This window comes from Brachyistius frenatus, unplaced genomic scaffold (assembly GCF_029030835.1).
Source record: "Brachyistius frenatus isolate BFR_SWC_R1_liver_20210118 unplaced genomic scaffold, ASM2903083v1 Contig_185, whole genome shotgun sequence".
NCBI classification, from domain to species: domain Eukaryota; kingdom Metazoa; phylum Chordata; class Actinopteri; family Embiotocidae; genus Brachyistius; species Brachyistius frenatus.
The window spans coordinates 36,512-60,572 of record NW_027210784.1 but is presented as its reverse complement, the minus strand read 5'-3'; the positions used below and the strand labels follow the sequence as shown (position 1 = coordinate 60,572).

At 42.9% G+C, this 24,061-nt stretch overlaps 1 protein-coding gene across 5 annotated transcripts in view; it reads left to right on the top strand.

The window, feature by feature from the left end:
- The window catches only part of myo18ab (myosin XVIIIA b), a 114,807-nt gene extending 91,092 nt beyond the window's left edge, over positions 1 to 23,715 (top strand). For 4 of the 5 annotated variants that reach the window (XM_069718038.1, XM_069718037.1, XM_069718041.1 and 1 more), the window contains 10 exons: positions 1,001 to 1,114; positions 6,206 to 6,322; positions 7,565 to 7,648; positions 8,231 to 8,368; positions 9,758 to 9,943; positions 10,084 to 10,223; positions 11,459 to 11,503; positions 17,218 to 17,340; positions 18,332 to 19,777; positions 21,195 to 21,282. In XM_069718038.1, coding sequence (XP_069574139.1) covers positions 1,001 to 1,114; positions 6,206 to 6,322; positions 7,565 to 7,648; positions 8,231 to 8,368; positions 9,758 to 9,943; positions 10,084 to 10,223; positions 11,459 to 11,503; positions 17,218 to 17,340; positions 18,332 to 19,769 — 2,385 coding nt within the window. In that variant the 3' untranslated portion in view covers positions 19,770 to 19,777; positions 21,195 to 21,282. Of the gene's footprint in view, positions 1 to 1,000; positions 1,115 to 6,205; positions 6,323 to 7,564; positions 7,649 to 8,230; positions 8,369 to 9,757; positions 9,944 to 10,083; positions 10,224 to 11,458; positions 11,504 to 17,217; positions 17,341 to 18,331; positions 19,778 to 21,194 lie in introns of all 5 variants that reach the window. The other variant, XM_069718040.1, reaches the window with a different exon arrangement.
- The last annotated feature ends 346 nt before the right edge of the window (positions 23,716 to 24,061 follow it).

Sequence of the window (24,061 nt, the reverse complement as noted above, 5' to 3'; positions counted from 1 at the left end):
TATAAGAATGTTTAATTATATTCTTGATTTTATGGGAAGCCAATTAAGAAAGCTAAAATAGGAGAAATATGTTATTTCTTGCTAAATCCCCTCGGCGTTCTCGCTGCCGCGTTTTGGATGAACTGCAGGGTTTTTAAAGAGTAATTGAGACATTCTGATAACAAAGAATCACAATAATCTCGCCTGGAAGTAACTAAAGCATGGATAATAAACCCCTTTCATATTGCTCTTATAGAATGCAGCATGGTTTTGGTTTCACTCACTGAGGATTTAGATATTTGTTGGTTTATGTGTCCACTCATGAGAAGAAAGGAATTCAACTTCAAACACTGGGAAATTGCATTAAATTTAGCAGCAATATGTTGTTCCAGACACCTTGTCCACGTTACTGTAATAACACGTCACTGAGAACGGTGTTAACAGAAGCTATTTCTTGACAGAATGAAGTCCTTCTAAAACTGCTTAAACTGAACTTTGTGCACTATCTCTTCAATTTATTGATGCTTTGAACATGACAGACACGGAGGAGCCAGATATTTGAAAACCTGACAAATAACACCCAAACTATCAGGAGCTTTGTGAGGTCTTAACAGGACACCATTTAGGGGGACTCCTAATGGTCAGATAAGATATTTTGTGAGTCCCAGCCCCTCATATGGCTGAGTTCTAACTTTTAAGAGACAACATTTTGATGCAGACACAGATCACGGCTCACATCTCTCACTCTGTGGCCCCGTTCGACTCTCCCAAGACGCCACAGTCTGAAAGCGTGATGTACAGAGGAGCAGAGCCGAGAACCATTGTTTCATTCAGCACCATAGACCAGGAGCAGACCAGCCCGGTAATACACTCATCAGACTGCAGGACCATACGGCGTCAGGGACTTTGGAGCGATACGGGGTTGACCAGAATGGACTGAAGACATTTTACTCACTAACTTAAAAGAGTAAGTTTGGAGTGAAGCTAATTATTTCCCCTCCATTTTCTGTCTCACTTTCAGCTGGAAGAATCAGAGTTCACCTGCGCGGCTGCAGTTAAAGCTCGGAGGTCCATGGAGGTGGAAATCGAAGACCTGCATGTTCAGATGGAGGACATCTCCAAAACCAAACAGGCGGTCAGTACAGATGCTCTTCTCAAACCCTTAAAAACATGATTTATAATACGTTACAATCACAGGTTCCAGTTTTGATCAAGTTTCTGATTAACTGTAGCGTACATTGTTGTAAAAAGGAGGGAAACGTTCAAGCTGTCTGAAACATGTAGGGTTTGTTTTAGAGTCTTCCATAAGGCTGCACCATCAGTGCTGCTCGTAGGGCAGCAGTAAATATGTCATATGATTGCCTTCAGCCACAGATGAGGGGTTAGAGGACCCACCTACTCCAAGCGTGGGCTCCTCCACTATCTTCTTATTTCCTCAGTTTCTCTGCAAAGCACATCTTCTTCTTTTGTCTATAACCTTTTTTTTTTTTATAGACATCTTTAGTTTTTATCCGTCTTCTTTTCCTCCTCTCTCTTCCCTTCTTCGGCATACTTTCAACTAGAAAATCAATTTATGTTTGAACCAGTTTACGCATCTTTCAGCTATTCAATTTCTTTTTCAGCTTTTGATATCTTTTATGATTTTCTCATCATTTTTCAGTTTATAACGTGTGTGTATTGCATCAGCTAACGTGAGTCATTTAACCAAAGGAGGGGCACCGGCTAAAAACATTCGGCAGAGATTTGTCTCTGAGCTGCGACCAGGACTATCATTTTCACTCCACAAGCATCATTTCTTTAACAAATGTAGGAAAATGGTTGTTCTGTCACACAATGGGCCTCTCAAAACCAACCGGCTGACACTTTAGTTTGCTTCTTTTATGGCAGAAAAGCCTCTCCACTCTCTGATTCACTGCCATACAGAAATTTCACCTGGAATCATATCAGTCAAATCCTTATTTGTGGCACTCTTCAGTTCAGTCTTTGGGTTTATTTTGGGGAAAGGAGGAACAGTTTTGACCCAACAGGCGCAAATTGCATCCAAATTGCCACCACTTCTTCTCAGTCGAATGATAAAAGGGAGAATTCATCACAGAGATGCATGTCCTATGAAACTGCACTCATCTGTGGGTCGTTCCTCCACATCCATCTCCAAACCTACTGCTTTTGATTGAATCACACATGAACTCATCACTGCACAAATATGAAACGAATATTACACATAATACATTAAAATATCAAAATACTGCAAACTTTATCAAACAAACAGCAACTGAAAGAAAGTATTACTTTGTCTGAAATATTGATGGATCCATCATTCCCATCTGGTGAGTGTTGGCCATCATTTAACTCCAGTCACATTATAGTCTTACTGTCAGTGATGCTGTGACATCTCTTTAGTGACTTTTAGATCTGATTTGTCTACACTCTCAATCCCTGTATGTTTTAGCTTCAAATGTATTTAGGCTCCCGTCACAATAGCCACGAATGACTGCAGTTATTACTGTATTTGAGTTGTTTGTTTCTACTCATTTGGAGAAGATTACTAAAGTGGTGCACTACAGAAAATACAAACCTTGGAAAGCAATTGCAACTTAATTGTTTCGACAGAAAGCACGATCCCTTGAGTAGAATGTGAAAAAAGAGTATTAATAAGATGACTGTATCAGCACGTGTTTGTTTTGACACTGCGTCTTTGAGGATGACCTCTGTAGCATGTACCTCGCCGCCTATGGAAGTGTAAGGCTGCAAGAACTGAAGGCAGAAATTGTATTTGCATAAATAGAGGATTGTTTGATGGAGCCTCATCATACACTGCAATTCAACAAAGATGAAGTCTTGGAAATCACATTTCTTTTATATGAGCTACTGTTTCTGCCACCCTCCCACCGTAATTGCAGTTTTGGGAGAATTGTCTTGCATGTTTTCAACAGCTTTATTTTTCCACTGAGTGCCATGGTAATCTTTAAAGAAGAAAAAAAAAGGAAGACAAAAACAGCCAAGCCATGTAATTTAGTAGAGTTGGCAATGACAACCTATTGTTAAATGTGTTAAATGACTGAAACTGGCACAATATTTAAGTGTCTATCACACACACACACACACACACACACACACACACACACACACACACACACACACACACACACACACACACACACACACACACACACACACACACACACACACACACACACACACACACACACACACACACACACACACACACACATCATGTTTCTAAGTGTTCAAAGCGTTTATCAGCACTCAGTAAATTCCAATGGTGGATTTAAAAAAGGAAAGTGTCACATGTAAATGAATTTGCTCCAGTTTCCACGTGGATATTTTTAGTGACCTAAGCACACCTTGGTACGTCTCATCAGTGGGTGGTTTTAATCAAAATAAATAAGGAAAAAATAAATTTTACGCTTACAATCCAAATACATATTTTGATTCAGAGGGTTTGGTTCATGCGACACCCTTTTTGGACTGATGAAGGCCCAGGTGTCAACTCTGTCTGTTGCTAACTCCTCTTCTGCAATGCAATGCACAGATAGAGCCATTAGCCTATTCACATAGTCACATTAGTCATCATTTATTCATCCATAGTCCTGCATCAACAACCTCTTTTGTATATTATCCCTGCAATTACAGTAATAGGATTACTTCACAGTCGCTCTCCTCAGCTGAACACAACTCTCTAACAAAACTGCTAGTTTTTAGCCATTAATTGGATCTCTTTGTTATGTCTGGGACCCCAAATTACCCTCATTTGCCCCTATGATCAGTACCCCATGTAGGGGTTCAGACCACCTTCTGCTGTGCACAGAATGGCACACCGACCAAATCAAAGCGCAGCTCCATTTACTCCGATTTTACAACAGTTTATTTACAGTGAGACAAAAAGATAATTCACTGGCTTAAAACAATGACATCGACTGGGGTGCATGTTTTATTTACTGCCCAAAACGTGTGGATTATAGTCAAAATATTGTCCATCCATCCATTACAAAGCATGCAGTGATCTTGTGTCACAATGTAAAAAGTATCTCATTAAAACTAGTTCTTGTTGTATCAACAAACCCAACAATTACTGTATCTGCACTGTGGCTGCTGTGCCTGATTCCCTACAATGATATCCGTTGTTAAAATGACTGATTTGGATTTTGCATTGTCTGTGATCACCACTCTACCTCTATACTGGGATTATTTTTGAGGGTTGTTATGGTTTGAGACAGAACTGGACCCATACACAGAAGGTAAGTTAAAAGATAAGTGATGTTTTATTGTTAGGGGTGAAGAAGTGAAGGCAGCTGAGCCGGAGAAAGAGAGGACTGTTAAGACAGATTTTAACTGGGACACGTGAAAGGTGGAATGGACCTACATGCACAAAGGGACCCACATAATAGGGAGTTCTCAAAGGTAGGTTCATGGAGAACAGCCATACCTGCTGACCCGGGGCGTAATCAGGAGCTGGGGTTGCGGTGGCGGTCAGCAATTCTGCGGTTTTGATCTGCAGAGTGAAGGACAGCTGCCCAATCCTCCCTCCAGACTCGGTGACAGCGACGCAGGTGGGTTTGAACCAAGGTAACTGCAGTCTCCTCTTCCTGGATGGGAATAAAGGAGGTTGATATCCAAGGGAACATTCGAACGGCGACATACAGGTTGAGTTGCTAGACAGCGAGTTGCGGGCGTTACTCCACCCAGGAAAGCTGGGAGCTCCAATTGGCTGCATTCTTCTAGAGCACACATTGTAACGCAACTTCAGGTCCTGACTGGCACGTCCGGTCCGGCTGTTTGTCTGAGGGTGGTAACCTGATGAAAGGGGATAGGTGGCACCAAGTCCTCGGCAGAACACCCTCCAAACCCTGCACACAAACTGGGGACCCCGATCAGACACTATGTCAGATGGAACGCCATAAAAACAAAACATGTGATTCACCAGGTGGTCAGCCGTCTCCTGCTCTACAGGGAGAGCAAGAAAAGGGACAGTCTTGGAAAATCTGTCAACAATGATGAGTTTTGTGTTTCGGATGTAGTAACCCCACCGGCGGCTGGTGAGACAACTTGTTATGTGCACAGACAGTCCAAGCATTTAGAAATACCCTGGTGCCCTGTAACATGGCTGACCACCAGAATGTCTCTTCAGAAGGGATAGTGTTGGGTTAAGATAGCCCGATGAATGTTCCCACTGAAGGACAGAATCTGGAACAAAGACATCATTTGTGCAGTTTTCAGGAGAAGGTTGAGTCTGAGACTCCATCTCCCAGGAAACTACAGCCACAACATGGGTGGGAGGGCAGCATAGTCCCTGACTAGATGACTTTTCTGGGAAGAACTGACAGGAGAGGGTGTCAGGCTTAACATTGCAAGTGCTGGGATGGTATGTGAGGGTGAAGGTAAATGGTCCAAGACGTCTTTTTCTGTTCCTCTGGATTACCGGAGAAGACAAGTAAGGTCTCGGGAAACGAAAACAGTGTGAACATATTTGATGAGAGCCTGGAACCAGGCAATACGGAGATCCAACTGGAAAAATATGGTTGGTTTGTGGTTGGGTTTAAAGGTAGAGTTAATCAGGGGCAGAGAGTACTTGTTTTTGATAATTCGTAAATTCATGCAAGGGCGGAGTGAGCAGTCCTTCTTGGCTACAAAGAAGAATCCGGCCACCACTGGAGAGGAGGAGGGATGGATGCTGCCAGAACCAAGTGCATCACAGATATAACTCTCCATGGCTTCTCTTTCCAGACGGGACAGATTATGGAGTCAACTGGCAGGAAGAGGGGTTCCAGAAAGTAGGTCTACTGCACAGTCATACAGGAGATGAGGGAGAGAAAGAGCCTGCTGCTTGCTCAACACCTTCCCCAGGTCATGAACCACAGAGGAGACAGCAGACAGATGAGACAGGTCAGCTGGAGGCAGAGAGGTGGTGTCCTCTGTGAGCGAGAGAAGACTGCAGACAGGACAAACTTTCTGAAGTACCAGTGGATGTGAGGGTCATGTAGTTTTAGCCAAGGGTGTCAAAGCGCTATGGACACATGGCTGATTACGTATCTCACTAAAGACACTGAACCTTAAGTTGAGCCCAACGGTAGGCAAGATCCATGCATGTCACCTTTGCCGGTATTACAATGTGAGTGTGTGTGAATGACGTTTTGAAGCGCTTGTAGACCACTAAGGTTAAAGAACACAGCATTTATAAATCTCTGTGTTGCTTTCTGTTTTTCAGCTGGAGGAACAGCTGAGTCGCATGCAGAGAGAGAAGAACGACTTGCAATCCAGAATGGAAGAAGACCAGGAGGACCTCAATGAGCTGATGAAGAAGCACAAAGCTGCTGTGGCCCAGGTCTATTTTCCCTCCTGTTTCAGATACATTATGCACAGTTGTGGGCTCCGCAGTGTGCTACAGCAATAACCGTATGATACATGTACATTTTTTCCTTCTTCTTTAAATGGTTAATAATCAACAACCTGCCAGTGAGGCATCTTATAGCCATCTGTCTCAAAGGTGGGATCAATCCAAACCTGGCTTTTATAGCAAGACAGCAAAGTCAAAGCCCTGATCAAGGTCATGCAAGTGGTTATACATTAACCCAAATAATCCCTATACAAGGTCCTTATACAACACATTAACTCAAACAACCCCTATACAAGGTCCTTATACAACACATTACCCCAAACAATCCCTATGCAAGGTACTTGTATATTTTAAAAAGTTTTTTTTTTCCAATACAAATGATGCTTGAATTAATGGGTGAAGCTAAATGTTTAATTCCATTAGGTTATTTTAATAACACAGTAAAATACCTATATGATAGAAGGAAATAAAGGCAAGCTGATCCGTCAACATTGCCAAAACACACGTTGTAACCTGCATGTTTACTCATGTCTAACACCATATCTTGTCAAAAACATTCCAAAGTGATTTGTAAAAAGAAAGATCCCTGGATTGAACTTCATATTGAATTCTTCTTACTCCATGCATCACTGGCAATTTGCTCATTTTTCAGAAGCGTTGGTTGGTGTGTTCTGGATGGCCCCAATCACTGTTTATGTAGCTGCATGTGAAGATGAGCAATAAGTGAAAATAAAAGTAGACTAAAAGCGCTTCTTTCACTGCTGATGGAATGAAAAGTGATCCAACTCCACTGGCTCCAAATGAACCCGTCCTTCCAGTCTAAATTGAAGGAGCTTAATTCCCAGTCGGGCACACTATTGTAGAGTGCTTCATCTACTGTGAGGAAAAGCACATCTTAGATTTTTCACATCGTGTAACAGGTCACATTGAAATGAAATGTATTTCACTGGACAAAAAACGTCTTTGAAAAGATGTATTTGTCACGGTAATGTCACTAAGATGTCATCATGTTTTACTGGGGATGTTTCGTTTGGCATTGAAAGATTCAGATTTAGTTTTTGGGGGATTTTAGCTGTATGTGTAATCTGTGAACTGTATAATAAATTATGTGTGTAAAATATAAAACCTTACTTGGTATTCCATCAGATAGAAAAAAAAAGAAAAAAAGTTCAATTTCAACATACCTACAAATGCTTACTGTGCTTTTTTCCTGTGGTTTTGTGTTTTCAGTCGGCCCAGAACCTGGCTCAGATCAGTGACCTACAGGCCCAACTGGAGGATGCCCTCAAGGAGAAACAGGACATTCAGGAGAAGGTAAATTTTGGCTTTTCTTAACATTCTGCTGATATGTGACAAGTATAACCAGTTCAAATTTGTAGTGCGTCTGGAAGCACAGTAGAACAGGCAAGGAGAGATGTAACAGTATGGAAGTGGAACAAGTTGGACCAAGTCCTATCTCAGCTTTAATAAGTTTACATCAGGCCAGATCAGGAAAAAGTTGGACAGAGTCAGTGAACTGGAATCTTGAAGTTTATCTCATGTAATTTCCTCCACACATCAGAATCACAGCTGTGGGAGAGCCGTCAAACCGCTCACACAGTTCATTTTTCAGCAGAATTTGATGCAGTGGAATAATTAATCTGACCCAAACCGACCCAGTCCTGATGGTTCGGGTTGTGAATTACAAACTCAATGAATTGTATTCTAGCTTCTCAAACGTGAGCATTTTGGAAAGCATTTTTTTGGGCTCTGGCAAATTGAAATGGGCTGTTTTGCTGCAACCTGATCATCAATCAGATGTCAAAGTCGGTCATAATGATTTACAGCTATAGTGAAGTTGTTGTGTAAGCCAATGGCTGGCTGTCACAACTATATATGCGTATGTTTGTGTCTCAGATGCAATCCCTTCAGAGCCAACTGGAGTTCCAGGAGCAGTCCATGGTGGAGAAATCCCTTGTCAGCCGGCAGGAGGCCAAGATCCGTGAGCTGGAGACCAAGCTCGAGTTTGAAAAAACTCAAGTCAAACGCCTGGAAGTGAGAGCTTAAACACATTGGAAAATATTTAGCCCACTGCACGTAGGATACAACCATCCCTGCTTTACTTTGTCTTCTAGCTTGTGTTATTCTCACTTGACAAATGGCTTCATTCTTTGTGGTGACAAAGATCAGACTGGCATTGCTGTCATCACCACGCCCCTTTCTGCAGAAAACAAACCCACATACTGCATTGATGGCAACAATAAACCAGAGGAAGCTGAGACTTTTCTCCAAACTTCTGCTTTAAACTAACCGGTTTAAATAATAACGCCATGTCGAAGAGTTGCTGTGTAGTTCGTTGCACCAACAATGATGTTAGAAAACTCCGCCCTTTTTTTTCCCTTGTCATGTCCTAAAAAAGATCCTGACAGATGGGCTGTATGGTACCTGTATGGACAAGGGAAGACATGGGGACGCTGGGGGTTATAATGTCTCTCGGTCAGTTGTCTGAGCTCTGTGCTAATGTTAACTTCAAGTAAAACATTTCATGGGTAATTTGCTAAAATGGAGACTCAATAAAGAAAACTAAATGTCCCCACAGGACACCTCTGACCACTGAGTGGGGTTACAGCACTAGCTTGATACCGGCCAGGAGACTGAAGCGACATCACTTAAGACGGATCAAATTCAACTTTTAGATGCATGAACAAATACTTGCTTGACGTTGGGTATTTGGGTCATTTATAATCTAATCTAATCCAGGATCCTTTGACTGAGTAAATACCACACTAACAATGGAATTCCTGGCGGTCGACAAATCACACAAGAACGCCTCTTATTGCACGTTCTTCTGCCAACACAATTATCAACAGCAACCGGCACCTCGTACTGTTTCTATTTGAGGTGATTTGCTTCAAAAAGACCAAAAATGAGGAGAAAAAGCTCAAAGGGGGTAAACAAGTAGCAGGATTCAGGTGATTAGACACACTAGAAACGAACTCCCAGGTTAGTCAGAATTATTTGAAATAGGAACAACACTTTTTGTCTGAGAAGTTCTTTGTCGTTCAGTTTAACATCACTGCAGTTAGTATGTATCATAATAACGTTTACCTACGATGTAATTATCTATAATTATCCATTAACGTCAACATTAACAACAAATTTCATTGATGTTATTGTTCATTCAGGAACTGGTGATCATCTGCATGCAGCTTTATTCCCGGACATGTTTCATTCGGAAAACTGGAATCTAGTGGAATTCTGCTTAATCTGCTTTTGTTACAACAAACTTTTGAATTGCCGCTGGTTTGGTTTGTTTTACCTCACATATTTCTGTGTATTGTCCAGCTGGCTGTATGTTATCTCACCTCCGGTATGTATAATACAGTGTGTATGTGGTACCAGCGTGACCACATTGCTGAGCCTTCTCTCTTCATGGCTGTGCAGAGCCTCGTTGCCCGTCTGAAGGAGAACCTGGAGAAGTTGACGGAGGAACGAGACCAGCGCAGCAGCAGCGAGAATCGAGAAAAGGAACAGCACAAACGTCTGCAGAGACAGATCCGGGACGTCAAAGAGGAGATGGGGGAACTGGCCAAAAAGGAAGCAGAGGCCAGCCGCAAGAAACACGAACTGGTAAGAAGGTGACAGACACTAAAGACATGACCGACTGGTAACAGACAGACATTTCGTGGGGAAATCAGCAACATTGAAGCAGTCAACGCTCGGTCCTGACAAACTGAAAAGTTCATTCTTGTCTTTCATCTCATTAACAGGAAATGGACATTGAGAGCTTAGAGGCTGCTAATCAGAGCCTGCAGGCAGACCTCAAGCTGGCCTTCAAAAGGATCGGCGACCTCCAGGCAGCTATCGAGGACGAGATGGAGAGTGACGACAATGAAGACCTTATTAACAGGTACAAACAAAGTGTCTCGTCGTGTATTTTTTTATACACTTTATTTTTTATTTTTTTATTTATGTGGCCAGGTGTTCCACAAAGATCTGAAGGGAACTGTGGATCTGTGGTGTTCAAACATTGCATTTGATATTTCTGTCCACACTAGCGGATGGAGGTTTAAGACGAACCATCTTCAACTGTCAACTGACTGAAAATCAGGAAAGATTTCTCAGTGTTTATATGTCTAAAACAGATAGAAATATATATCACAGTTTGACAGTGTTTTCAACTCCCGGTTCACTCACTACTTACTTACTACACGTAACTCTTAAAAAGAAAGCACATACGTGGCCGCTGACACCTCCACGTACTGTTATTCCTCCTCATGATGCAGATTCAGCCCGCTGTAATTCGTCCAAACCATTTGTGGTCGGACCTTTGTGTTTGATACGTCCTGTGATCATGCATGAACATAATGTCCAGCCTGAATGTTTTGGCGGTGCGCTGGCGGTCGTCCTTTCGGCAACTCGCACTGTACCGGCCAATCAAGCGCAGCCACGTGGAGGTCAAACTGAAGTTTACTTTTATTCATTCTAATGAATTCCAGAGAAAACTTTCCATTAACTTGTAATTCTCCAGCTGAAACTGCACTGCTGGCTTTCAAAGTGATCCTAATATGAAACACTACGAGAAACTGTGATCCCAGAACCGCAGTACAGATGCAACTTCACATACCGTTACGCCTCTTCACCTCATACCTACACAGACGTTATTCCAGCTAATGTCTTCTTTGAATTTTAAGAATTCTGGGGGATGAAAAACGGAAATGGTGATAATGAAAACAATTTAAAGGTAGTGCTTTTTGGGCTCATGCACACTGTATTATTCACACCCAGTTAATCATGTCCTTTCTCTGCGGTTCTTTATCAGGAAATGTAGACACTCTACTCAATGCAGTCCTACAAACAGTGAGTGATTGTGTCTACAACACCAGTAAACACTGAGTCATTACAATACTCTGTCTAAGGCTTCAGGAGGAGCTAACATGCTCAATGCCCCTAAAAACACAATGAGGACAGTTATTATTAGTTAAATGAAGAACAAAACCGAGTCATAACAGTATCTTTCAGAATTTTGAAGCATCGTTCATGTTTTCTGTATTATTTTTTATTTGTTTCTTCATTCATTTCTTCTGTTGTATTTTGTTTTTTCCGTGTTTTCTTTTCTCCCTTCATCCTCATCGTTACGGCCAGTTTGCAAGACATGGTGACAAAGTATCAGAAAAGAAAGAACACAACGTGAGAAACTCCACCTGTTCTTTTCCTTCACCACTGGAGATGATGCAGCATTCTACAGTCTTTGAACATTTAGATGAGAAATTGATGGTGGGGAGAGAAAACACAACCTTTTTTTCTTTCGGTTTAGTTTCCATGTGAATTAGTTCATCGCTTCTGGCTGTCATGCCAGAGCTCCCCACCTCCCTAGCCGAAAGAAAATAGAAAATTAATTTGGAATGAATCTTAAATACTGAGCCAAATTAGTTTCTCTGATTCTTGTGATCCATTTCCAAGAACTTAGTGTTTGGTGTTGGGTTCAGTTTAAGATCCAAGATGCAACCAAATGAGTGCCAGGATCTGCCTCTGATGTCTGAAGGCTCAGGGATAATGCATCATCAACAGTGCTCTGAGATTCCTTCATAACCTGCATTTGCTGCACTTTTTGTTGCATGGCCTCGCGTGGAGATGCATGAATGCTACTGCCAATATGTTACTGGAGTGCAAGCATGAAACAAAAAAACCACCAGCTCTTCTCTACAGGTATTTATATGTTTGATACATACGAGGCCTGCGCTGCTACATATTACAATCAGGAAATAGCCATGTGCCCACACATGAACTGCCAACCAGAAACATGAAAGTACTATAATCTTAAATCACTTGAGTTCTGTGTGACAAAGTTGTGCTGAAAGCGACTGACTGTCTTTTCCCTTTGGGGCGAACTCGTAGAGTTGATGTGAGTATTGCAGCTCTCTTTGGACTTGTGTCTATCCACACTTGGAGTGACTATGAACCTGAGTATGAACTATGAACATGGGAGATTTTGAGCTCATTAGATTCATGAATGGACCGGAGTCAGAGTAGACTGGTAGCCTGTGGATATCACTCCTAATTCCTGCTGCCCACAAACGGAATAAGTGATTAGTTTTAATGGCTGTAAGTGTTGAGAAAGATTTGGATTTGGATATTTCTTAATCGGTTGCGTATTTCTGCTACCAGCATGAAACAGCTTACTTTACTGTCGACTATACACCTCACATCAACACCACAGTGCTGGGTTAATAGGTTATCAGCTGAGTGGAGCCCACAGATAATGCGGCATGCTGTTTGACTTGTCGTAACCTGCCTTCTTGTTGCCTGAAAGGTTCACAACACATGCAATGCACCGTACGGTATTTGATAGATTTAAAAATGCAGACCGTGTGTATAACGAGGGGAGAAAAACCGCCGAACCTCCCGACACTTATCCCTCCCTGGATTTCCTGGGTGGCTAACCGCTTCCAGTTGGAAGCGTTAAAGTTTCAGGGTGTTCGTGGCAGAGATCTTCTGACCAGGGACGTATCCAGCTGGGTTTATCTTCTAGTTTTGGGGACACCATGTTGGCAGCGACTCAGGCCTTTGCTCTCTCGACGTCCCGTCATCTTGCCCGAGGGCTGCAGATGGCCATGGCTCGGCGGCTGCTCTCCTGACAGGAGCAAAAAGGACGAGTGTGTTTCTCCAGTCTTTCACTTGCACCTGCTCAATAATGCAGAACCCCTCGGATGTCTTGACAAAAAGGCGTCTTGCTCACAAGCCAAGTAGAGCACATGGAGCATCAACCTCTGGCCCAAAGCCGGTCCGCTTTCGCTGAGGGACGGTTTACTAGCTGACCTGACTGAACTGGTGAACTGTTAGCACTGCTGCATTTAAATGAAAAGCTTCTCCATCCTGGTGTTCAGATACATTGAAGAAATATAAAGTATGTAGCTATACTTTTTAATATATTGATTCTAATAAAGTATAACTCCAGTATATTCTAATCTCTTCTGAAATCCAATTAATAACCATCTGAGTTTGTTCCGTTCCTCATGGAGAACTCGATGCCGATGGCAGTTGAATTTCGGAGCATTTAAATAATGTTACATTTATATGTGACACTGGATGTGAGGAGTCTTCCAGATATGTCCTAATGGTCTTGGAGAGGACGCGTACGTACGTCTGTGCTCTGAAGCTGCAGGGATTTCCCTTGGCCGACGGTTTCATATTTGGGAGGCATAAATATTGGTGTGTGTAGGACCCAGGGACACCGAGGAGCTAAGGTTAGCAGGGCAGAGCAGGAGGATCCATTGAAGCTAATGATGAATGTAATAGTGTGTAACAGAGATGTACAACCGACGGCGGCAGAGTGTCCTGGACAATTAATGTCTTCTCAGCACTGGATTTGTTTGCTTCCCCAGGGCTTTCAGCAGTGGCTAACTAATGGCATGGTGGACAAGGACATAAATTGTAGGTGACACTATGTGCGAAGTGCTCAGTTACATAGTGCCCACCACTGTGGTTCTGGCTGTACAGTAGACTTGTGAGGTCTATTAATGTCCTCTGAATATATCATGGAATTGTAAATATTGGACTTTTCATCAGGAGGATGAGAGTAACTCAGCCACCGTTACAAAACGAGTGTTTTCACTTTTCACTAAACACTTGATTATTTGTATTCATGTACTCTATTTATATAAGTAAACAATTGTAGTCTTGCTAACTTCTCACAATTTATCTTAACTCCTACGGTTAAAAAAAATTTAGAGAATTTTTACATGCACTTTAGTAGCAGTTTGGTGTGCATTTTTTTTTTTTTATCTGCACAAAAATTATTGGAGACAAAAAAAAAGCTAAAACATCACAAAAAATGTAAAGAAAATGTCAACGTTTTGATTAAAAAGTTGATGTGACAAATGGACAAACAAATTTTGTTTTGACTAAGCCATTCATTAAAAGAAAACACACAAATGACAAAAGGCATCTTACAACCTTTTGTCAAGGTTAGGAACATATTGTTTGGGTGGATACTGAAACTTTAATTTTTTTCCTGTCTTTTCTTGAACGCGCCGAAGACAAAGACACTTCGCTGACCCGTCATCATAACAGACACCAGCAGCAAATCCCCAGACTGATTAATAGTTTAGGCATGTTCTGCAAAGCTAATTACAGCTTAAGAGTCAGTTGCCCTCTTTCCTTCCTCCCGTCCGTCCCCTCTCATCTTTGGCATGAATGCAGTGGAGGCATTATTGTTCAAGGTTATTGTGTTCCATCACAGCTTACAGGTCATTCATTCGGATCTCACAGAGTAAGCTATAATTTGAAATATACCCTTTGAAATCCGCTGGGCTTTTGTCTCAGACTGCTAATGATTTTGATAATAGATGGCGCCGGGTCCTTTCAGAGCTCCGGAAGGAAAGAATGTCTTTCTCTCTCTTCCTTGACAAAATGGGAGGTTTTTGTGAAGGGATGCAGAGACGGTGAGCCGCCCTCTAATGTCTCTGGAGGACCATTAAACTGTAACAACTTCGTTTGACTGCGCTGTTCAAGCACCGGGCTTCGACGGCACTTAATGAGATGTGCGAACTTTTCATCCGTGTCAAATTTTATGACGAGCCCTCTATTTTACTCGACGGCTCGCGGTGGTATGTGAAGGTGTAAAGATTATTTAGTGCAGTGCGCAGCTGTGTACAGAATGACTCTGTCCACAGCTGAAACATCATGTGTATGCATAAGACTGCATGTATGCACAGAGCTGATGATGAAAGTAATTACCAGATGATCGGTGAATCTGGACTTTTTGAGTGACACATGCCCAGGCCAACCACCGGTTTCCTTCGGTCTTGTAGCCTGCTGGCTCCGTGAAACGTTGACCACTTGGTGTTTTCTTCCACTCCAACGGTCGAACAGTGACATGAGCAGGAATTTGTGACACCACAAACTTTTAGAAGCCCAAATGGCTAAATATGAGCTGTGTCCATTTCTCCCTCTGGCCTCAAACATGCAACTTTCACATCAATCTACTGCGCACATGAAAACAGTTGCACATAGTCCAACGTAACACAGAGGAGATAATCAGTAAACTGTGGTACTTTCATATTATCTTTGTCTTTCCATGCATTCTTCTGGTCAAATCCTGATGCCTACAATAACAACAATGCAACTGGACCATCTGTAATTGAGTTCAAAGATTTCGGTGTGTTATGATCATAGCAGCTGACGTATCCCGGAGCCTTGAGCCTGCAGCAGAGATTAGCCGTGGGTTACAGATGTGTGCGTTCTAACTCCACACAGATTTCCTTTTTTTCCACCTTCACTCTTAACCGTCAGCTCCAACCGAAGCTGACTCGAGTGATGTCGTTTGAGGCGATCAGATTCCACACAAATCCGTCCGAAAGCCACAAAAGGGCTTCATGCAACGGTTTTCGCGAATGCCGAAGAACTCCCAAACACCTGTGAAAAGGATTGTGGGTAATTGATGAAGGTCACGTTTAACTTTGAGTTAAGTGCTGTACTAAATTGTGGTACTGTCACTTCACAGCCACATCGTCAGTTAACCAAATCACCAAACTACAGAAGTTATTACCTAGTCAACAATTCATATTAACTTCTCTCTTCGCTTTAACTTTTAAGGACTTTAAATTACTAAGTTCAGGTGTGGGCTGAAAACTAGTCAGCTCGGGGGGTTGATTGGTTTCTAGTGGGGGGGGGGGGGGATATTCCCAGATCTGTGCATACATAATACATACGAGGATAACTCAATAAGTTCTGAGATTTCTGGTACAAATTTCATCTTTCTTCATCAGTTGGAGTTCCACGCATGTTTGTGAGCTTCTTCTTTGTTCTGGGTGTGTCGGCGGTGAAACTTTACCAGACGGCGAACATCGTAATTTGTGAAAAGTTTCTGGGGAACAGAGAAGTCTCAGGGAGTTTCATCCGGTGAGTAGGAGTGGTGAGGAGCGACGGTTGTGTTGCTATAGGAGAGAAACTTGTGTCTTTTCATCACGCTCTGTACTTAAAGTTCAGACGCCTCAGAAGGTCCAGCAGAGCTCCCTGGTTTCACTCCAACCCTCAAAGAAAACCCGCCTGGTTCTCCTGATGCTCTTCTTCCAGTGTTGGACGGAGACGTCCTGAACGTCTCTAAGAACACGTCTCCAGGATCGTTGCTTCGTGGTCTCGGACCTCCAGAAGCATCGTAAGAGTCTCTGTTGACGATTTCCAGAGTTTGATAAAAGATCTGACGTGAACCATCTGGTCACGTTCACGGAGAAATGGCCGACGCAGCCGGTCCACTGCTCAAAAACGTGTGAAACACAGGAACTGATGATGATCGAGCGACGACATTTGTACCAGTTCCTCATCAGGGTTTTATCTTTCTGTCGTCTCAGAACGTATTGATCTACCCTCACACGCAGTTTTAAGACATTACAGGATTTGATTTTCTTGTATAAACTTCTAAATATGTAATTTTGATGAGTTTTGAAGATTCTAATCAATGCCGGGAATTTCAAAGAGGAAGCAGAGGAAATTCAAAGGTTGAATCTTTGTTGGATGTCTCTTTGCAGGACCATGATAGCAATCATCTTACAGCGACAATAAGCATCAGCTCTTTTGCTTCCATATTAACACTCGTAGCCGGTTCTCCTTTCTGTGGTTCCACAGCAGCTGAGAGTTACAGGAACATTTCTACTTGTGCTGGTTCCCGTTTCTCACTAACGTTCCCTTTATCTCATTCTGTCCTCACTGAATGGCAACATCTGACTTCTGTTCGGCTCCTAACCACCTCCTCCAGCATCTCAGCTCCACGTTGACTCCTCTGACTTGTTGTCCTGTGTGTGTGTGTGTGTGTGTGTGTGTGTGTGTGTGTGTGTGTGTGTGTGTGTGTGTGTGTGTGTGTGTGTGTGTGTGTGTGTGTGCGCACGCGCGCGCCTCCTCACCAGTCAGGGAGATTCAGACACCGACTCTGAGCTGGAGGATCGTGTGGACGGGGTGAAGTCCTGGCTGTCGAAGAGCAAAGGCTCCGCCAAGAACCTCTCAGACGACGGCAGCCTCAAGAGCTCCAGGTCAGTGTGAATGCAGCAGTTTGTTGCAGCCTGTTTGAATATGAAAGGTTTCCATGATCCGACCCAGAGAGAATAAAACTACAAGGAAAGCATTCGGCTGAGTTGAAGAGACTGCTGCGATTTCAATTTAGTCTTTAAGCTGTTTGGTCTTTTTTTTTTTTTCTTAAAAACAAAGCACATCAGTCGTAGATTTATCGACGTGCCCATTGGCCAGCTGGCATCGTCTACCTCAGCCGCTCGCTGAGATTAATGAACATGTCTGCCAGTTGACACATTCGATTGCCCCAGATTTGTCTCCTGACAGAAGATTTTAACTTTGCTGCCTCGACTGAGCCACTCCCAGCTTTAGAAACTTTTGGAGTTTTTTTTAAATGTCCCTAAACACATACAGTGATGGAGACTCATTGTTCACTGGAACTCCTGCCATGATCTTTTTTTCATTTTTACCAAAGAATAGACCAACAGAAATGGTGCTATTTTATCTTTTCAATTTTTTTTCTGTGATGACTTCAGTGACTTCTGTTCTACGTCAGTTCTTTAGAACAGATGCAGATTTCTGGTAGTAGAATGATTTCTTCTCTTGTTTTGTCAGGCGCCGGGATTTGAATTAAAATCCAGTAGCACATTTTTTATTCAGATGTTGTTGCAACATTGTGGCATTAAATTACCTTAAAATGAAGAAGATCCATTTTCATACCATTCCTCTGGGTTCCATTTGTCCTCGGTGAGCAGTACATGTATTTTGGTATTTGGCTCACCATCACTGTGCAGGAACACATCCGGTTGGTTCCTGGTCAGTTGTCTCCAGTTTGTTGTGTCCTTTTTCTTTTATTTTTCATTTTCATTTCATCACATTTTTGTTTTTTATTATTTGTGAAGTTTCATCAGTTTTTTTTTTTCATCTCTTCCTTCATTCACCTTCTCCTCTCCCAACATCTTCTCTTCCTCCTGTCTTCATTCCTTCGTCCTCTCCGCTGTTGTTTCTTTGTAGATACGCTGTAAATGTAGACGCAAAGGAAGGGAAAGAGTGGAAAGAGGGTAAGGAATGGAAAGAGGTGAATAAAGAGTTAGAACCAAGCAGGCCGGTGTCAGTGATGAGCTCCTTAAGCTACAGAAAACGATCCAACGTCGATTCCAAAGGAGACGCCCTCTTCAGTGCCCTGAAGGAGAACCCGGATCCAGAAGACACTCTGTCCTTGTATAAGACCAAATCCAAGACCGCCGATTTCCAGGATGACACCTACTCGGTGACATCCAGGAGGAAGTCCCAGGCAGGCGATGACGCGCTCGACAGAAAGTCCGTTGTCTCCAAAGCCTACTCGGAGGCCAACAGCCGAGCCAGGAGAGGCGCGGGTAGCCACTTGCGTGACTTTGACAAAGAATCCGTCCTTTCATTCGCCGCACCGAGTCGGGCCTCCACGTGTTTTGGGTTGAGCCCCGAAAACGATGCCAAGTCTCCCGTCAGCTTTGGTCCGTCCAGCCGACTTGGACGGCGTCAGTACGGCAGCAGTCCTAGCAGCCCGTGCTTTAGTCGACGGTCCGGGTGTCGCAGTCCTGGAAGCGTCAGTCGAGCCGACTCCCGCATGTCGCTCGCACACAGCTGCCGTCTCAGCGAGCTCGACGCGAATATCGACGATAGTCGAAGTGTAGCGTTCACTGAGAGGTCAGCCCACAGTCCGCACTCATCCGCCGGCCGCAGTATCTCCATGCCGCCGCAAGCCAGGTCCACCTCTGATTATGACCCGGGCGATAATGCGGATATCAAAACAGTCAGCCATCGCAACTACCTCGACCCCGACCTGGAGAAAGCCATCAACGAAGTCCTGAGTTTTAAACCTATCACATTCAAGCGCGCCAGTTTGGAGGACTCTGAGAGTGAAGAACAAAAATCCAAGAATAACGAAGGTGACGGTGGAGAAATCGGCGGAAGAGGAAGCACTCGGGCCGGCAGCAGCTTGAGACGCTCTGCATCCGCCGTGGACTGCATGAGAGCGTCCCGCAGCACCAGCAGCTGCAGCATCAGCCGCCGTCGCAGCAAGAGCAAAGGCAAAAGAAAGAAAAAGAGGAGAAGCCACAGCTCCGAGTCTGACAGCGCAGGAGACGACCATCGTCACCGGAGCAGCTCCAAGAGGAGGCCCAAGAAGTCTAAGAAAAAGTCCAAGAAGAAGGACGAGTCTTCGTCTTCCTCTCAGTCTTCTTCATCGTCAGACTCCGGATCGGAGTCGAGCTCCGGCGCCTCCACGATATCCTACAGGAGTTCCAACAGCGTGAAAAGGGCCCCGACTCGAATGGCGTCCACCCCAGAGGCGGAGGGGGAGCCTGGGCCACGGAGCGAGAGCCAAACCCTGAACAAGAAGGATGAGAAGAAGAGGAAGAAGAAGGTTGACAACCTCATGATGAAGTACTTGTACCGGGCGGACAGTGACTGAGGCCGGCAGTAGGTGGCTGCCTGACACCGACTCACGTTTGAGTGTGTTTGTGAAGCATGACATGATCTAACCAATCAAAGACCGTTTTCAATTGTTTTTTAACAATCATTTCACTACTTAATCTGACTCGGATTAGAGTTTACACATCTAATTTGCAGGTTGCATTTTTGATGATGTGTCAGGTTCAGGTTAGGCATGCTAACAACTTCTGCAGTTCACAACTACATACAGTATTCTGAATTTCCGGACAAGTAGTAGAAATTACAGCCTCCGTGTCTGTCTCATAACTAGTTTGATACTGTCAAGGCTTTGGACTTTTTTTTATTTATCACACTAAGAAGTCAAATTGATGAGAAGGATGTTAACGCAGCCTTTAATTACCCTGAGATGTCACTTTAAGTTAAAATGGTCAAAATAAGTTCAAGTTCAATCAATAGAGGCCACGATGTATTTTTTATTCCAGCCATAACTACACCACTGATCATTAATTTATATCAACCAGCAAATTCATATATGATGCACATTTGACAGTAAATAATATTTAAGCAGTTTTAATGTTAAATAATTTTAAAAAGCTGTGCTGGTCTGTATGTAGAATAGTTATGGGATCGGTTTCTCCTTCTGGTGGAGTCCATTTAGGACGGTTTGAGCCGCTGGTCAAAAAAACAAAAAGACGTTTAGATATCACTTGCTTAATTGATAGTTGTTGAGTGACATTTTGAGGATGAAATCCCTCCTCTGAATGGCACCGATACGTCCCGTCATCACCACATTAACATCAAGCACTTCTTCATACGAGCATGGCACCGCATTGCATGACGTTGCCGAGTCTTAGATGCTTTAGGAAAGGCTGACGTCCCAACATGGACAAACGACATGCATGTTGTGTGATCTGTCTGTTGGTTGAGAACAACATTCAATACACAAGCAGATAAACAACACAAACAAAGTGAGAAGACTTCGTCACTCCTTCGATTGACTTTCCGTTTCAAATCATTTTCAAAAAAGTGTTGTAAATATATAAAACACAAAATGATACAGAAACACTGCAAGTCGTTCAAGACAACATGCGAGTAGATTTTAAACAACTACAAGGATCTCCGGAAACATGAACTGTAATTTGTATGAAACCTTTGGTTCAGTATTTGATGTGTACAAATACAGCATGATGGGTAGTCTTCTCAGCAGGAAGCTAACCTTTCAGGTGAGAGGAAGAACAGATCAGATCAGTTTCATTTCCTCTGACAGAGATATGACTCATTAATTGAACTCCACCCTATAAAAATCAAAGACAATGCAAATGCTGGATTTATTTTTTTTTTTTTTTACATAGATGTGGATAAAGCTCCCGTAGCCACCGTGCTGTTTTATTTGCATTTGTTTTATAATGACACTGGCTTCCTCTCTCCCCTCCCCCTCCTCCAGCCCCCCCGGCCGAAGACACTACTGCTTCGATCAATCTGACGAGGAGGAAGAGGAAGAAGAAAAAGAGGAAGGCGGGGTGTCGCGGGGCTCCTACTCCTCTCGGCACAGATTCAGCAGCCATATGAAAGACGACGACGGCGAAGACGCGCCTCATGAGATCCCGTCGTAGTCCTCGATCCTCAGCGTCCGCACGCCGACATCCTTCCATGCTGACAGTTCATCTGTGCATGCAAAGTCGGCCGCAGTCGTGGTCAGTTGGAAACGCAGACCTTCGACGTCAGAGCTTCTTGTGGCTTAGATCTCCAGAGGATTTGGTCCCAGTTGGACTAACAGCTTCGTCTCTGCACGCGCAGCAGCTCTGTTGTTACCAAAAGCAACCAGCAGGTGTTTGTCTTGAACAGCGACCCGGTTCGACTCCCATCACGGTTGTAACTCAGCCAAAGAACTTCATTATGATCATTATAATCGTCTTTTCTCCCTCTTTGTAACCCCCCTCCCCCCATTCCTACCCCCCTCCCCACACACACACATACACACTTTCCCCCACTCCCCCTTTTTTTTTCCACACATAGGGCACCACAATAATATGTATTGCCACACTAAAATGTATTGCCAAAAAAACATCGTTTTAAGTACATGTGCACATTGTTTTCCTCGTTGCCTGTTGATGCTAAAATCCTATGAAAGCCGCAGCCTTTTTTTTTTCCTTCTTTCCTTTCCGGGACAAGTTTCCATTTGATCTAAGAGCACTGCTGTATCGCCGTCTTCTCTGCAGCTGCAGGGCTTCATGAACGACTGCACTGTACAACCAAGACGCCCTCGTTAGCATTCGCTCCATTGTTGTGTTCCTGAAAAGGTTTCTCTGCCGTTCGAAGGGTAGATTGTCTTTTTCCTTCCAGGACAAGAGGATCGCTTCACTTAACTGCTCTGCTATGAAAGCAAAACATTTTTCTCTCTTCTTGAATCTTTTGTTTTTGATGTTTGACAGTTTTGTTTTTGCAGAGGGGTCGCCGTGAAGCAGATTTAATTTCCATGAGGTCTGAGCTTACTGCCTTGTCTTATTTTTTATTTGGACTTGGTGCTCGCCAGACATCTTTAGTGATACCGTGACATCGTCCCCGTGTGTGATGTTCACGTTAGAGTTTGATGTGCTTTCTTTTTCAAAGGGAATGTACTTTACTTCGGGCACCAGTCATTAGTTAGTTTCTCACAGAACACACTGATCATACAGTATCAACCAGCATGTTTAAAGAAGAAGCTAAAGGCTGTCAACCAATCACGTGGAAGGATCACAACCAGCCATGTTTTATCTTTAGAAATTAGGGATGGAAACGAATGTTTTCTTCGAAGCTCTTTTTTGTCTTTAGTCTATGTAGATGGAGCCATGCACTGTTTATAAAACTGGATGACATGACAGATTGTCAGAAGTGAGGCCTTGTGATTGGTCGCTGAAGTCTTGTGCTGGTGATATTATTTATTACCAGTCTGTGCAGGAGTGACATTCGTGAATAATTTATACCTGTAAAATGATACGTGTACACTGAACATCCAGGACAGTCCAGATTACAACGGCTGAGCGATGTAAATTCATAGATGCGTGTTCCACATTTGGTGTTGGGAAAGGGGCGGGACCTTAACACCACGTCTCCACCCCCCCACTCACCTACCTCCTGATCGCTACTGCAAAGATGGTGGTTGCAAGATAACGGCGCTCGTTTTCGCCATATTTTGAATCCATGTTTGTACGGTGGGAGGAAGTTGTGACATGTCGTCCATCTTTATTAAAGTCTATGAATGAATCTACTCACAGGAGTCAGCTTGTTAATTCCCACTGAGGACATAAAACTATAAAAACGGCTTACAAATTTAGAGTTCCTTTTTTTTTTTTGCAGAAGATTGAGTTATTTCCTACATTGATGGTTATTACAGAATGATAAGATTAATGGTTTATTAAAGATCATTGCTTCATCAACAACAGCAAATTTAAACTTCACTTTAGCTAATGACTTTAACTGGACACCCTGCGCTCTGTATAACCAATACTGTGAAATTGTGTCTTTGAGGCCTGTATGTCGAGGTGGATATGTCGGGGAGGGGGAAGGGGGTGGCATTAATAGTTGCATAAATGTTACATCACACACTTTTGGTCATTTGTCTGGTATTTATTGCTTAGGAATAGATATATTTGAAAGTCATATACGATCTGGATGTTCTTTATTTGGGTGTGATTCTACTAAACATGCTTTTTTGTAAACTCTTAGCTTTCATTGTAGATGCAGTCAAACCACGTGAAAATGTGTTTTGGGTTTTCTTTGGACCTGATTGACCCCATCAAAATCTCTTTAACAGAAAAAAGAAATACTGCTGACTGCACACAGTATTTATATACAAGTATGTGTATGATTCATGCTAGCTTTGAAAATAGTTCCTCTTTATTTTCATGATTGAACAAATGGACTAGTTATAAATTTTGCATTACGATTTAATATATTGTAAATAAATGATGGTGATTGTTTTGGAATCCTTTGGAGACTGAATTTGTCCTACTGGAAGTGTTTTTCTGCTGCAAGTCTCTTTATTTACTCTGAAATATTGACTTTGGATGAGTTTTGCTGGGAGATTTCCAGAAGGCGTGCAGATGAAACAAAATGGCACCGAGTGTTGTTTTCTGACTGTGGTGTTTTCATCTGTTGTGAGAAATATCAACGGCAACATTGACCCTGCAAATATTTCAAATGAACACAAGCCACTGATGATTTCCTTTTTTTGTTTTACTGCCTGTAACTTAAAGGAGGAGAAATAGTTTCATTTAATAACAATTAACAACTGAATTTCTGTTGTTGAAATCCAGCTTGAATGATAATTCA